The sequence below is a fragment of the Bubalus kerabau genome, chromosome 13 (genome assembly GCF_029407905.1).
Source record: "Bubalus kerabau isolate K-KA32 ecotype Philippines breed swamp buffalo chromosome 13, PCC_UOA_SB_1v2, whole genome shotgun sequence".
NCBI classification, from domain to species: Eukaryota; Metazoa; Chordata; class Mammalia; order Artiodactyla; family Bovidae; genus Bubalus; species Bubalus kerabau.
Window position 1 is genome coordinate 30,420,017 of NC_073636.1, and position 15,337 is coordinate 30,435,353.

The window sequence follows — 15,337 nt, forward strand, 5'->3', positions numbered from 1 at the left end:
GTTCTAGATTACATGCCACACCTAGAGAGTCCTGACTGATGTGACAAAGATCCTGCAAGCTGCAAAAGACTCAACACAGCCAAACAAGTAAATCAATATCTTAAAAAGGAAAGGAAATGTAAAGGAAAAGATACCAATTATATGAAAGTGTAGATATCAGAAATGACTCACATTTTTAAACATATGTATTGAGATTTAATTCCCATAAAACTCATCCATTTAATGCATACAGTCCAGTCCTTCTTAGTGTATTCATGCAAACATCACCACAATCTAAATTTAGAACAGGTTCATTATTCCAAAAAGTGTCATGTCCTTGCTCTTTCAAATTTCTTTCAATGTTAAATGTTTTTATGGTAAAGAAGTGTGAAGACCCAAACCTTTGATGTCTGCCATCATGGGAAAGTTTTACATTGCTTGAGAAAAAAACCCACAAATATGTCATCAGGTCTTTAGTTTTTAATTTTATTAGTGACAAGGTAAATAGGTACATGAAAATCTTCACAGATTCTACACATATATTTAAATAAAACAAGAAAAGGGTTGAGTTCAAAGAAGTGGGGTTTCAGTGGGCAATTGGTCCATGTTGCTTATTTAGTGTATAAAAATCTCAAAGTTTATAAAACTTGATTTGTCCATTTTTTCCCATGTACTGAAAATCAGCTGAAAGTATTTCTAAAGATATATCTGAAATATATAGATAGATTCTAAGAGAAGCAACAGCATATTATAAATGATGAAAGTGATTGGCTTTATATGATGAGAAGCAGATTTGCTCAGTGCATTTTTAGAATATTTTCCATGTGGAGGGGCACTCAAGAACTGAGGTGTGGAGGGTTCACCTGACCTCAGTGTGCATTGACGGCCCTCTGCAAACTGCCTATAGATAGCAGTGCCTGTCCTTCTAGATGGAGATCACTTTGGGCTGAGACTGTGAGGATGCTGTAGTTTGCCTTTGAAGTCCTCACACCTTGCTCTGTTCTGGATCCCAGCCTTGCTCCTGGCATCTCGAGCTTCCTCCAGGTGTCTGTATGACCTGGCTTTGACGGTCCCAGCCCTAAGAGTTCCGAGTTCCTTTATGAAGGTTAGCTTGAAAGACAACAGGTGTGTTTTCTCAGGGCTCTTTTGTGACCCCAAACCTTGAGGAGCTATTCTCTCTTGGCCAAAAGGCAGGCAGGATGACAAGAGTTGGGGTGTCACTTTGGAGGCAGAGAGTCCTCCTTCCACTCATCTCAGAGACAGCCCCTGCCTGTAGAACCACTTCTACCCAGACAACGACCACCTAAGACCCCCTGAGGCTGACATGAGACCCTCAAGCTCTTTGAAACATGTGCAGTTCTCACCCCCAAGTCAGCCACACACGCTTGGAGCCAGACTTCAGTTCCTGACAGCCTTGAAACTGCTACCATGACAGGATTTAATTCACGAGCAGGCAGAGTATGAATTGTTCAGTGTATTCACCCATGTGCCTTTGATTTGGTTTCCAAAGAAATTCTGCAGCTGGAGCCAGATGGCTTGTGTCCAGGTTAAGGCATGACCAAAAATTTAGTGTCTGTGAGTTTGGCTCATCTTTCGAATCAAGTGTGATTGTTGAAAGTGGGGCATAAATTTTCCAACTGCTTTGTAAACTGAAGGATTGGGGTCTACTGGTTTTATCATACTTAGGATTCAGGATATTAATTTAAAAAATAACTAATGCCAGTGTAAACATGCTTTTTGATACATAGGTCTATAAAATATTGCACATAAATATAAAATTTGTTCAGCACTTCTTCATAATAATTTTTCATTATCATAAAAAGGATACAAAGTTGTGCAGACTATATAAATTTGGCTGGTCTATTTTACTTAAAACGATACTGTTACATATGATTATGGATTATTTACAAGAGTTTTAAACATCAAGTTTATGTGATGGTTAAATTCAAGATGATGGGAAAATAGCTTAAGTAAAAATTATTTTCCAAAGTCACGTACTATAACGATTAGCAGAAAAAATGAAAAGTAAAGTTGGAACAGGCAGTTCTAAATAAAATCCATAGGAATCTGTTTTCTAGGTTCATCACACATATGCCTAACTTTATGCTTCTTCCTATTTATGTTTAACGTGTCTTTTCTGTGAATGTAAGTTTGACATATAGTAAAAAGGTATTTAATCCCAAATTAAAATATTGCTATTGCCTCATAGATATTAAAAATAATATGCCTGCCCAAATTATTGAATTGCTTTTTTGTGAATGGACTCTAGAAATTTTACCATTATTTTTAAGTACCACTCAGGGTTGAGAGTCCCTTGAGATTTGTATATTGCTAATTAAGTTAATGGAAAGATGATTTTTTTTTTGTAAAAGTAGATATCAATGCAACTTTTTGCAAGGCTAAATTAAGCAGATGTGAGTCCCTGAAAGCATGAATAAAAGTAATTTCATGTAGAGGTCATGAAAGTGAAACAGTTTTCTAATACCAATTCACTTTTCCTTAACGCTATCTAAATCCTAAGTCCTGTTAAGTTATGTATTCTGCACAAAACAGACATCTCGGAGGGAAATTTGGTGAGTGATTTAAAAAACCAGCGAACCAAATCTTTAATTTCCAGATCCTCTAGAGTGTCAGCCTAGAGTCATGGAAAATAAATAAATAAATCGTTATCCTCGCTCACAAAGATGATCTCTGCCATTTCCAAGGTCCTTTCACAGTCCCAACAGCATAGGCTGGTCTCCCTGAGCTGTAACGTCACTAGAAATGTGTCTTTTCCAGAGGGAGGTGTCAAATATTCCATTGTATACAGTAGTGTTGGAAGGTTTGGTCCAAGTTCGCCTTCTAAAGTCCATCCTAACTCAGACACTGCATTTTCGAGACTTCAGATGGTTTTACCTGGAAAGCAACCTCACATTCCCATACCCATTTCAAAGTGTCTGCCAAATACAGAAGGACTCAAGCCAAAGACATCTTCCACGGCTGCCCAGCGTTTCTGCAGTGTTGAGGAGGCTTCCTTTCCCCACAGGATCACCAGGATCCATGGAAACTTCTCCAGAGTACAGGGTAGATGAGGTGATGACATGGCCCTCCCGTCTGAGGACACTGGCAGGTGCAGGACAACCTGGGTTGAACCCTCATGATCCTTCTTTGCTTTGAACTGGAGTAGTATTGAACTTGTTTTTGTCTTTGGCTTTCCTTTTCATGCCTCAGGGGTTTTCTCATTGGTCAGCTGTTCCCGGTCATTCATATCGTCCTGGGGTGGTCTTGCTCGATCAAAGAATCCGCACTAGGGAAGAGAGAAATGAGCCAGCTAGTCAGGTCATCCTGAGAATTCATGAAACCCCTCATTCTAAGAGTGTTCTCTTTGTCAGGACTTTCCTAGTGGTCCAGTGTTAAGACTTCACCTTCCGATGCAAGGGGTGCGGGTTTGATCCCTGGTCGGGGAGCTGAGATTCCACATGCCTCCCAGCCAAAAAAAAAAACAACATAAAACAGAGGCAACATTGTAACAAATTCAATAAAGATTTTTAAAATGGTCCACATAAAATATCTTAAAAAAATAACTTTCCTCCTTTTATATATTGTCTAAGGAATCTGGTGCTCTGAGACTAGAATCTGCCCAATTCTCCAGATTAGGAGGTGAGAGCAGTGTGTTGTTTACCTGCACAGAGGAATTCATTGCCTATGCAAAGTGTCCACGTTCTTCCTTCCCTGCCTGTGGTGGTGGGAGAATGTTCTTTCTCTTTGAAAGATTTTTTTTTTTTATGTAGACCATTTTTTAAAGTCTTTTTTGAATTTATTACAACATTGTTTCTGTCTTATATTTTGGTTTTCTGGATTCAAGGTATGTGAGATCTTAGCTCCCCGATCAGTGTTCCAGGCTGCACCCCTGCATTGAAAGGGGAAGTCTTAACCACTAGACCACCAGGGAAGTCCCAAGAATGTTCATTGTGTATAAACCACTTATGGACTTTGTATATTTTTCTGGGCTTACAGCAACGTGGCCCAAGGATTTTTTTCTCTGCTTTTCTGCATGTTTCTGGAGCTGGCAGCAATGTGAATTCTTGACTAGGGGAAGCAGATTCCTAAAGCGTACTATGGGCTACCTAAAGATGGACTAAAGGAGGAGGTGGAGAGATGCTTGTCTCTCTCTCTGCACTTGGTGGAATATCTAGTACATGGAGGACAATTAGATGGGTCCTTTATTTCCATCTGAACAGCTTTGTGAGCTGTCTCAACTTTCCAGAAATCAATCAGCAACTCAGGGAAGAGGTGATTCTTGAATCTTCACTCTCCTGAGTTTCAAATGAGGATTTGGTTTTGGAGAGTACAACTTTCCCTAGAAACCTAAAATCTTAATTCTTATTGTTTCTTAGGTTGGAAGCCCAATTCATTAGCTTTCACTTATAGCCATTGAGTCATCTTTCTCTTGTAGGATTAGTGCATTTCTCTATCAATTGCTACATACCATTGCATCATTTATGGATATAAAGTTACTATGAATAATAGACTAACACAGAAGTCTATTTCTAAAGATAGACCATGCATTAGACCTGTGTGGGCTCAGGATGGCACAAAACTGCTGATGAAGATCAGAAAAGCCATTACGTAACTCAAAGGTTTTCTTAGTTTGTTAAGTATGTCTCATGTTGTTTCAAAATAAAAATATATTATGATTTTGGAGAATGACAACAATGGTACTAAACTAAGATGTAAACTCCGGGAGTTGGTGATGGACAGGGAGGCCTGGAGTGCTGCAGTCCATGGGATCGCAAAGAGTCAGACACGACTGAGCGACTGAACTGAACTGAAGATGTGACTGGATTAATTGCTCTTATGATCATGTCATGGTGACATTGTTTCTATTTTGGAATGGAAAGCTCTGTGAAACTTGGCAGTCCTGTTGGTTTGGGGCCCAGAGATTAATTCCCATTGCAGACTTTCAGCTGAAACTTCAGCAAAACACGTGAAAGAGGAAGTTAAGGCTTCCTAATGGAGATGGACGAGTTGGCAAGATAAAAAAAAAAAAAATCCAAGAATATTAGAACATGCATAATCTATGTGGTGTCATTGAAAGCCCATGCATCAACTAATTACTATATTAATTGCATCTGTGTAGTGCTTACAAAACTCTCAAGTATTGCTGATAGGATTGTGTCAACAAAAAGCTTAAGATCCTGATTAATTAAACAAGAAAGAGAAGTCTTCATCATAACATGATCACTCTAAGCATATTGGAAAGAAGATCATAGGTCTTTGTTAATAAATTCTAACTCTATATTTATTTATAAGAAATTGCAAGATAAAAGCAGCATTAAACACCCTCAATCTTCTTAAATGTCAGTTACACAAGCATAGTAAGTTTGCCAAAGCAAACAAGACCCAGCTTTCCCTTCAAGTCCCTGTGTTGGAAATTCCCAGATCATGCCTCTAGCTTTGGCTCTTTGAAATCCTAGGTATATCCTTTTAAATCCTCCCAGTGGCCTCTCTACTCAAAAAGGAAAAGAAAGCAAATACACTTACCTTCCATAAAGCCAAGGTTAAAATGGCCAGAACCAATAATCCAAGAAGTATTGCTAGTATTATTACCCATAATGGAATTGAGAAGGAAACATTTGGGGTGGCCCAAATAACCGATGTTTTAATCTGGAATGGAAAATAAAGGAAATGAGCTCAAATTTAAAAACTATTCAGTGAAATAAAGCAGTTCAGTTCAGTTCAGTTGCTCAGTCAGGTCTGACTCTTTACGATCCCATGAACCGCAGCATGCCAGGCCTCCCTGTCCATCACCAACTCTCAGAGTCCACCCAAACCCATGTCCATTGAGTCGGTGATGCCATCCAACCATCTCATCCTCTGTTGTCCCGTTCTCCTGCCCTCAATCTTGCCCAGCATCAGGGTCTTTTCAAATGAGTCAGCAGCATCAGGGTCTTTTCAAATGAGTCAGCTCTTCACATCAGGTGGCCAAAGTATTGGAGTTTTGGCTAGTATAATAAATACTAGTGTATATATAATATAGTATAATAAAAAATAAAGCAGTAACTACCAAAGAGTACTTTAGCTGAAGTCACCCTGGGGGAAGATTTGAGAGTTTACAGCACTTGAACTTGGAATCTTAACCATTAACACATTCTCAGGCTTCTCAAGTTGGATGCAAGTCCAACTACAGACACTTGGTGGGTGTTTGGTTTACACCAACCCAGAAAGCCTAGAATAGAATTGAGGTGAAGCATGAAGCAACAAGGTGGAAAGGAATGACCTTGAATTGGGATGGACCTTTTTATGGCAAAGTAAACCCAACAAAAAGCCAAGTCCGTCCACACATGTTTCTCCACAGAACTAAGCTCACCTCACTGAGAAGTGAACTTGCAAACAACCTGCTGGATATGCAAGTGGGTAGACATCACCTAAGTCCCCATTTTACAGATGAGAAAATTGAGTCCCAGGGGGCGAAGTGATCCACAGATCTAATCAGTGTCACCGCCTCCTTAGCCCTAGGCTCTGTCTCTGTGCTCTATCAACAAAGAACCCATTGGTACTCTACTAATACAGTCCCGTAAGACCAACCATCTCCCATTTCATGAAAGTAACTATAGTCATTGATGTGAGAATTAATTGTCTCAATGTGCTGGTGCTGCTTTCGGTCTTAAATCCCATTTTCAGTTGCTGTTGGACCTCACCGAATGCCCCACTGTTGCAAGGAAACTTGGAGGAGAAAAGAGACCTTTTCAGCAGGACTGTACGCTCTGTATGTGTGAACCACCCCTGCCTCCCATGTAGGCAGGAGAAGCTCTCCTATCATAGGCAGGCACAGGCTCTGGAGACACCCAAACAAAAAAACAAAAAAACAAGCAGAGACCCAGCCCTGCCGCTCACACCCTCTGTCAAAGAAAAGAGAAGGAAAAATATTCTTGGATCTAAAATGTTATTCACCAAAGCAGGCTTATCTGGTTTTAGAGAGAAGTGAGCATCACCCTTACTTCTGGGGGTTTCCCAGTGGCTCAGTGGGTAAAGAATCTGCCTTTAATGCATTAGATGTAGGAGATGCTGGTTCAATCCCTGGGTTGGGAAGATCTCTGGAGGAGGGCACGGCAACTCGCTCCAGTATTCTTGCCTGGGAAATCCCATGGACAGAGGAGCCTAGCGGGCTATAGTCCATAGGGCTGCAAAGAGTTGGACACGACTGAAGAGACTGAGCATGCACACACGAAAGATCACCTCGGTTAAGCTGGTCCACATGCTCCTTGTTTTAACTGTGCTGGTTGAAAGAATCCTGAGCCCATCCTGACTCCCATACAGAAACTCTGGGCCACGCTTCTCTAACCCACCAGGAGTTGACGGTGAACTCAGGGTGGCTTGGTGGCTCTGATTTCCCCTTGGTTTCTGGAAACCTTGGTGCTTTCATAGCCTCTGCCCTAGTGCTGGGTCCTGCCTCTGCTCACATCTTTCCTTCTGCCTTCTTAACTAGATCTGAGCATCCTGCCTGTGCTGTTCTTAACCTGCCAAGGTTTTTATAACTCCTTCATTTTGGTCCACGTCCCCTGTGCAGCAGACATCCTGATGACTTAATTCACTTGATCCTCCAGCTCCAAATATCACTTATATCCAGGCTACACAATGACGTTGATGATGGTGAAGCTGTTAGTGGTTCCACGTGGTCAGGAATGCCAGGGACCTGACCGGTGCTTTCAGTGAGAGAAAGGCTGGTGTAACTACTTGCCCTTTTACCTTCCTCCTTGCTTCCCTCACTGGCACTGCCCTTATTTGTCCAACATATCGAGGAGAAGGGCAGCATTCCATGACCATGATGGGGTCACACTCTCTGTACTTGCCACAGTTTAAAAACAGAACACATGGTACATACACTGATGAAACGCACTGGAAAGACTCCAAGCATTATCATGCCAGTTGGATTCCACTGCCTGAAGTGATCCTCTGCACGATACGGCTACACGAGTCAGCGGAGGGCGAGATCACTTCTGGATCATTTCTCTTCACACCTCTCTCCTTTGGTGAATTACCCTGGATAACATGTGAAATCAGTGCTCAATCCTGCATCTTACGGTGCTCAGAGAAAGAGCATGAAGTGATCATTTACTTCCCTTGTGGTCCAGTGGCTAGGACTTTGTGCTTCCAATGTAGGGGGCCTGGGTTTGATCCTTGGTCAGGGAACCAGCTCCCACATGCTACAACTAAGAGCTCTCATGCTGCAGTGAAGGCTCGGCCCAGCCAAATAAATAAAAATAAAATGACCCTAATATTACTGGAAGCAGACCAGTACAGTTTTAATAATGAGAATTTCAGAATTTTGGAACTATCAAGGGTAGTAGTGGTCGCGCACTCATAAGCCAGATACAATGACCTAGAAAAGAGAAAATATGAAGCCACGGGTAATTCTGAGGTTTCTTGTAACTGTTTCTTCCCCTTAAGCTCTAAGTTCACTGAAGAAACAACGTAGTTTTGGTCTGTATTTTGTGCATGTGTTAGAGACCACCAAAATTGACTAATAGGTAATTTAGGAAGACAGACAACAATACTTTCTCATGTTCCTTTGTCTAGTTGACCTAATTAATATCTGGTTACCTCCCTATGTTTTATTATAACATAGGAAACAGTTCTAGTTTTGTAAGTTAAAAAAAAAGCTAAACTAAAGGAGTTGAAATAAGGGCCATAGACCATAGACTGTTCAAATTGTTGGTTTAATAAAAAGAAATGGAAGAACAGCTACTGAGTTTTTCCTGGGTTTCTTTGCCACTTGGATATTACAAGTTTGTTTTTTTTTTCCAAACAGGGACAGTTATATCTTCATTTCCAATTTGTGTGCCTTTTAAATCTTTTTTAAAAATGCCCACTTCTTAATAAATGGATTGTAGGGGATAACTGATTTTTGGATATAGGAAGTGGGTGGAGAGTGGTACTGCAGGTTTTGATGTATCATCTACGAAACCGGTCCATCTGCAGAAACAAGCAGTGGAAGTCACTCACAAAGATCTAATAATGATATCTGAAGGATTTTTCACAGCAGTGATGGAAAAGTACCAATAAAACATGAAACTGGACAGGATATGCTTATTAGGGTCTCTAGAAGCAGAAAACAGCTTTATAAGGTATAATTACAAAACCTACTGGCTTTTTGTCTGCATTCACTTCCAAATATTCTGACCCAAGTCTTTAAACAGTCTCAGAGATGATAACTGTTATTCTTATCCATTTCAAAATCTGAAATTCTCATCACCAAAACTGTTGTCAGTTTGCTTCTGGCAACATTATTTTTATTTGAAAAATGCCATTTTGCATCCTTTCTGTGAGCACTTTCAATGGAAGGATTAAGCATGTCACATAGCGCCTGTAGCTAACTAAGAGGAAGGGACTTCAGTTTTAGAGGAAGACAAGCTCAGTGACTTTGCTCCCTCACCTGCATACCTCTCTCCTAACCTGCTGCCTTTAAGGCGTCTACATGGCACGGAGGCTGCCCGATCTTCTTGATCTCAACCGGGGCTCCTCTGTCCATGGACTTCTCCAGGCAAGAATACTGGAGTGGGTTGCCATTCCCTTCTCCAGGGGAATCTTCCCCACCAAGGGATCGAACCCGGGTCTCCTGCATTGCAGGCAGATTCTTTACCATGTGAACCACCAGAAGCCCCTAAACCAGGGCAGCTGCAGAGAACTTCCGTTGCCCCTGGTGGTTTCCCGGTTTTTCACTGCGTAGTTGAGAAGCTGCTAGACTAGGGACAGTAAAAATACAAACAACAATGGTGCCCTGAAGCATTTCTTCAGACTTCCAGGCCTAAGGAGCTAGATGGCTGCTGCTAGAAAAGGGTGGATGTATCACATCACTGGAAGAGTCATCCGGGTCTTGAAAAGAGAGGTCTTTCTGAGAACACATTGGTTAGGGAGTCAGGAGACATGTTCAGGTCTGTAAATAGAAATGAAGCGTTTTCTCTGCAAGTGGAAACAGATAAAGCCAAGCTTTTCCTGAAACTCAGTACTCCGTATAGACAAGAAACTTGAACCCTACAGGCAAGCTTAAGAGAAAAGACTTAATTGATCACTTTTATAGGACCAATGTTTATTTAAATTTGTTTTAGTCCTGTAGAAACCCTAGGATGGTTTAGGGGAAGCTTGGCCAAGAGATAACATCTTGAAAAATACCCCAACTTGGTTATTTCTAATGTTTATATTTGTCTGGCAGCTCATTTTGACAAGTCCACAAGAAGCTTATCTATTGAATAATAAATATGAGAAAAACAGGTCTTAATTTATATAGTTTCTAATGACTAAACATTGATTTATAGTAAGAAATTTTCGTTCATTTAAAATAAGATTTATTAAACACCCATATTCCCTGAAGTTCTATAGGTATTACCAACAGCTCCAAAAGGGAACCTTCTATGACTCTGCTGTATATCAGTGTTGTCCAACAGAAATATAAGGCAAGTGATGCATGTCATTTAAAGTTTTGTCATAGTCAAATTAAAAAGAGTAAAAAGAAACATGGGGCATAAATTTTAACAATGTATTTTATTTAACACTAAATATCAAAATTATTATTCAAAGTATAACTGATATAAAAATATTATTCCTCTTTTCTTTTTACTAAGTCTCCAAAGTCCAGTGTTTATTTAACACTTGCAGCAAGTGACAACCACAAGATTTTCATTGATTCGAGTGAAATGTTGTCTTACCCAAAAAATAAAACTGCATTAAAGAAAAAAGAATACCTTATACTCCTATAGTTTTAAGTTTACATTTAAGTAAGTTAAAATGAAGTAAAATGACTTCAGTTCTTCAGCCACTCCACCCGCATCTCAGGTCCTCACCATCCATGGCAATGTGGCGAGTGGGTACCATACTGAATCGCACAGCTTGACAACTTTTGTATAATCTCACACAGTAGTGTGAGAAGCCAAATTACCCAAGACCCTCTTTACTAAATTCATTCATCAAGAAGGTAGTCCCAAGGCCAATGATGGGGTGTATTTAGGACTAAAGCTTTACTTTAAGAACTTGGGTTTTGACTACATACTTCAACTGCTTTAAGAAAGGTTCATATTGAACAACTTAAGTACTTAAAACATACGGAGAAAAATTCAGTTACATGCAAACTAATCAACAAACTGTTTTTCATTTTTTAATGTACCAAGAACCTGTAGTTATTTTTAAAAAATAGTATAAAATTTTAACACTCCACTTATATAACTATCTGTAATTTTAGGAAGTAGGGTCCATGAATTGTAAGCAGTTCAGACATTCTTAAAGTGATGCTAAGTAGGGAACATTTAATCTTACCTTCATCATGTCGTAAATCTTGTTGTTCTTTATTATGGTGGAAAGACCATAAATAAATCTTTAATATGCCTACATTTTATCACTGACATTTATGATATGTTTTTGTATATTTTGACAAAATACCAAGGTAGAAGAAAAAACTCCCTTGGATTTGCAACGGTAATTAATGTTGACATCTGTATTTATGCATCTCAAAATCTTGTGTAAACATACTTCAGTGGGGTCACGAGAATGTTTTATATAAATGTACCAAGACACTCTGCCGACAGTGCCATTTAGAACAAAATAATAACATGAAGTGGACCAGCTGAACACACATTTTAACAAAATTCAAACAGCCCTTATGAGATAAGAAGTTCCTGTGATAGGTTTGAACTCTAGATAATTGCTTAATATCACAGTTCCATTTTAAGATCCTGAAGTTTTGCTAACAATTCAAAAAAGTCAAACGGACTTCCAATTTGCATGTGAGTTCTTAATTAAGGATTTCACTGAAATACTTTATCATAACTGTCTTTGTTGAACTGTGGTGTTGGAGAAGACTCTTGAGAGTACCTTGGACTGGAAAGAGATCAAATCGGTCAATCCTAAAGGAAATCAGTCCTGAATATTCATTGGAAGGACTGATGCTGAAGCTCCAATACTTTGGCCACCTGATGTGAAGAACTGACTCATTGGAGAAGACCCTGATGCTGGGAAAGATTGAAGGCAGGAGGAGAAGGGGACAATAGAGGATGAGATGGTTGGATGGCATCACTAACTTGATGGACATGAGTTTGAGCAAGCTCCGGGAGTTGGTGATGGACAGGGAAGCCTGGCGTGCTGCAGTCCATGGGGTCACAAAGAGTCAGACACGACTGAGCGACTGAACTGAACTGAACTTCGAGTTACACGAGACAATCATAAGCTCTTCTAGATGTAAATTATGGAATTTGGCTTTAGTCACACAATACAAACACCAAAGTTTATGAATAGGCAAAAAAAGTGTTCCAATAACTGAATATTTTTTTCTGCTGTAATGATACAGCATTTAGGCATAGACCCTCTCATCATGCAACCTTTCCTTTGCTTCTGAACATGACAAGTGTCACGTGGCACGGAGAGTTCATTTGTTACAAACCCAGACACTATTCAAGTAGCAGCTGGGGATTACTATTTTTTTCAATATGGAAAACTTATCTAGGGCTCAAGAAATGGCTGCGTTATGACCGCACTGAAAAGAAGCACAAGCAGAGTCCTCATCACCTGCAAGGAACTAGGAAAACAAGCAAATATTCTTGTCATTTACCAAGGAAGGAACCGAGACCCTTTCCCTAATGGCAGACTGTGGACTGGAGCTCTGAAGATCCTCCAACCACCTCGTCCAGCTGATTCTGCTATCTGGAAGTACTTCTCTCCTCCTGGGTCCTTTTCAAGACAAGGATGAGAACTCACTCTAAAACATCTGCCGGTTCCAAGCACAGTCCTCTCAAACCAAGCCTGTAGGGCACAGCTGCCTTCCTACTGGCCACGTCTCCTTGAGGCGGTCAGAGACTGGGAGACCTAAAAGGTTTTCCCATAAACTCTCCATAAATGATGCAGTAAATCATCTACATCAGATAACAAGACTTTTTCAAAGATGCAGGAACAAGGGTGGTGTGGAGGAGGGAAGCCTGTATCTCATCATCCTGTGAATCTTTTGAGATGAGTTGAGAACAGCAGGCTGGCACCTGTGGCCAGGACAGAAAGACGCGATCCTGTGGATGCAACGGACTGTCACACATGTTTCTGTTATGGAGCATGTGCTCAGAGAAAACAAAGGACTCACATTTATCTCCCTTGGAGTTACAAGCCTTTGAACCTCCTTGGATGAATATTCTATATTAAAAACCCAAAGCTTCTGTCTTCTAGGTTGAACATAAATTCAAACTCTGGCAGACATCTCGTGAGAGAAAGAGAGGCGTGCTAAGTGGAGAAATATGTGCAGTGCTTGCTTTAAACACCACCAAAGTCTACTGAGATATTTTGAATCTATGGATGCTTCTAACTGGGCTTATTGAACTTTGCCGGAGAAGGTAGGACATTTTGGGAAGGTTACTATTATCAACACCTGAGACTTATCTCGTTTTAGGTAAAATGCTGAAGCTTTTTGTATATAACGTAAATACTCCTAACAATGCTTTCAGGTAAATGTGGTTAAGGGCATCAGCAAGGTACACAGAGTGAGCTCCTGAAGGTTTCCACTTAGAGCCGAGTGGAGCCAGGGTGAAGCCCGCAATGAACCTGTTCTGGAATCTGCAGATTTTCTCTTACACTGCCTGCCTGTGTCAGAGGTGCCCAATGCCAGTTTCACTGCAGAAGCATCACTTGTAGAGCCTCTAAAGCACAGTGCCAGGGGCCCATGCCAGACTCACTCAATCCTGATATTTTGGATAGGGTCCTAACATGTATGGGGCTTCTTAGGTGGCTCAGTTGTAAAGAATACACTTGTCAACGCAGGAGACTCGGGTTCCATCCCTGGGATGGGAAGATCCTCTGGAGGAGGAAATGGAAATCCACCTCCATATTCTAGCCTGGGAAATCCCATGGACAGAGGAGCCTGGCGGGCTAATGTCCATGCGGTTGCAAAGAGTTGGATACAATTTAGCAACTGAGCATATAACATGTATAAACCTTTAAAATCATGTGAATGGTGACTCTTTGCATGCTCAGGGTTGGAAATCACTAATCAATGGATGGATTTCAACTACTAAAAGTAGATTAGGCTGGAAAGAGAAATAGCTTCATTTTAAGATCTAGGCTGATGAGAAATTATGAGAGTGGTGACCTCTACACCATCCAAAGCAACCCTCCTTAAAGATGACAGTGTACCTGCTGCCCTGATGATTCTGACTCGGCAGGTCTGAGGTGAGGTCTGTTTCTGAATTTTGAACAATTTCTTAGGTGTTACTGATGCTGCTGGTCAGCAAAAACATATTTTGAGTAACAAGGACCTGGGAACCAGAATCCAAGTCGAGGTTGTAAATATCTATGAAGTGACCAAGAGATGAAGGTTGAAATCTCAGTTTGAATCCTGACCCAGAGTTCTGGCTGTGGTCATATTCACTGTAAAGGCAGCATTTTGGTGATGGGGCCTGTTCATCCCCTGTTACTCACCCTCCTGTCTGCTCTGCATGGCCTTGCCAGGTTGCTGAGGATACCAGCAGTTGTGCTGTGACAGATATCTGGGTATTAGTAATGTTCCTTAGTGACTCAGTGGTACAGAATCTGCCTGCCAATGCAGCAGACATGGGTTCGATCCCTGGGTCTGGAAGATCTCCTGGAGAAGGAAATGGCAACCACTCCAGTATTCTTACCTGGGAAATCCCATGGATAGAGGAGCCTGGCAGGCTACAGTCCATGCGGTCTCAAGAGTCAGACATGAACTAGTGATTGATTTAATGTTTAATAGCTTCAATTCAGATGATGCTCCTAGTGTACTTTTCCTCCAGGTAATACTGGTCTTTGCTTCTGTGGGTATGTGTGTGTGTGTGTGTGTGTGTGTGTGTGTGTGTGTGCGTGTGCTAGTCACTCAGTCATGTCCAACTCTTGCAGCCCCATGGACTGTGGCCCGCCAGGCTGCTCTGTCCCCATGGATTTTTTCAGACAAGAATACTGGAACGGATAGCCATTCCCTCTTCCAGGGGATCTTCCCAATCCAGGGAACGAACGCAGGTCTCCCGCATTGTAGGTCAATTCCTTACAGTCTGAGCCACCAGGGAAGCCTGGTCTTTGCTTAGAAAGGAAAAATGACTGTCCATACAGCTGGTCTGTGGTCTTCTCCCTAAGGAAGACAGTCTTCCCTTCTCACCTCACTCACCAGCCTGTCTTTAAAATTAACAATAAGTATGATTCCATTCGGAGAAGGCAATGGCACCCCACTCCAGTACTCTTGCTTGGAAAATCCCATGGACGGAGGAGCCTGTTAGGCTGCAATCCATGGGGTCGCTAAGAGTCGGACACGACTGAGTGATTTCCCTTTCACTTTTCTCTTTCATGCATTGGAGAAGGAAATGGCAGCCTACTCCAGTGTTCTTGCCTGGAGAGTCCC

General features: G+C 41.1%; 1 protein-coding gene across 1 annotated transcript in view; it reads right to left on the reverse strand.

Annotated features, from left to right (window-relative positions):
- Positions 1–208: 208 nt before the first annotated feature.
- Positions 209–15,337, reverse strand: part of ITGA8 (integrin subunit alpha 8) — a 188,952-nt gene continuing 173,823 nt past the window's right edge. Inside the window, exons 29-30 of the mRNA XM_055543891.1 lie at positions 5,503–5,625; positions 209–3,265 (exon numbers count right to left, since the gene is read on the reverse strand). Coding sequence (XP_055399866.1) covers positions 3,179–3,265; positions 5,503–5,625 — 210 coding nt within the window. The 3' untranslated portion in view covers positions 209–3,178. The remainder of the gene's footprint in view (positions 3,266–5,502; positions 5,626–15,337) is intronic.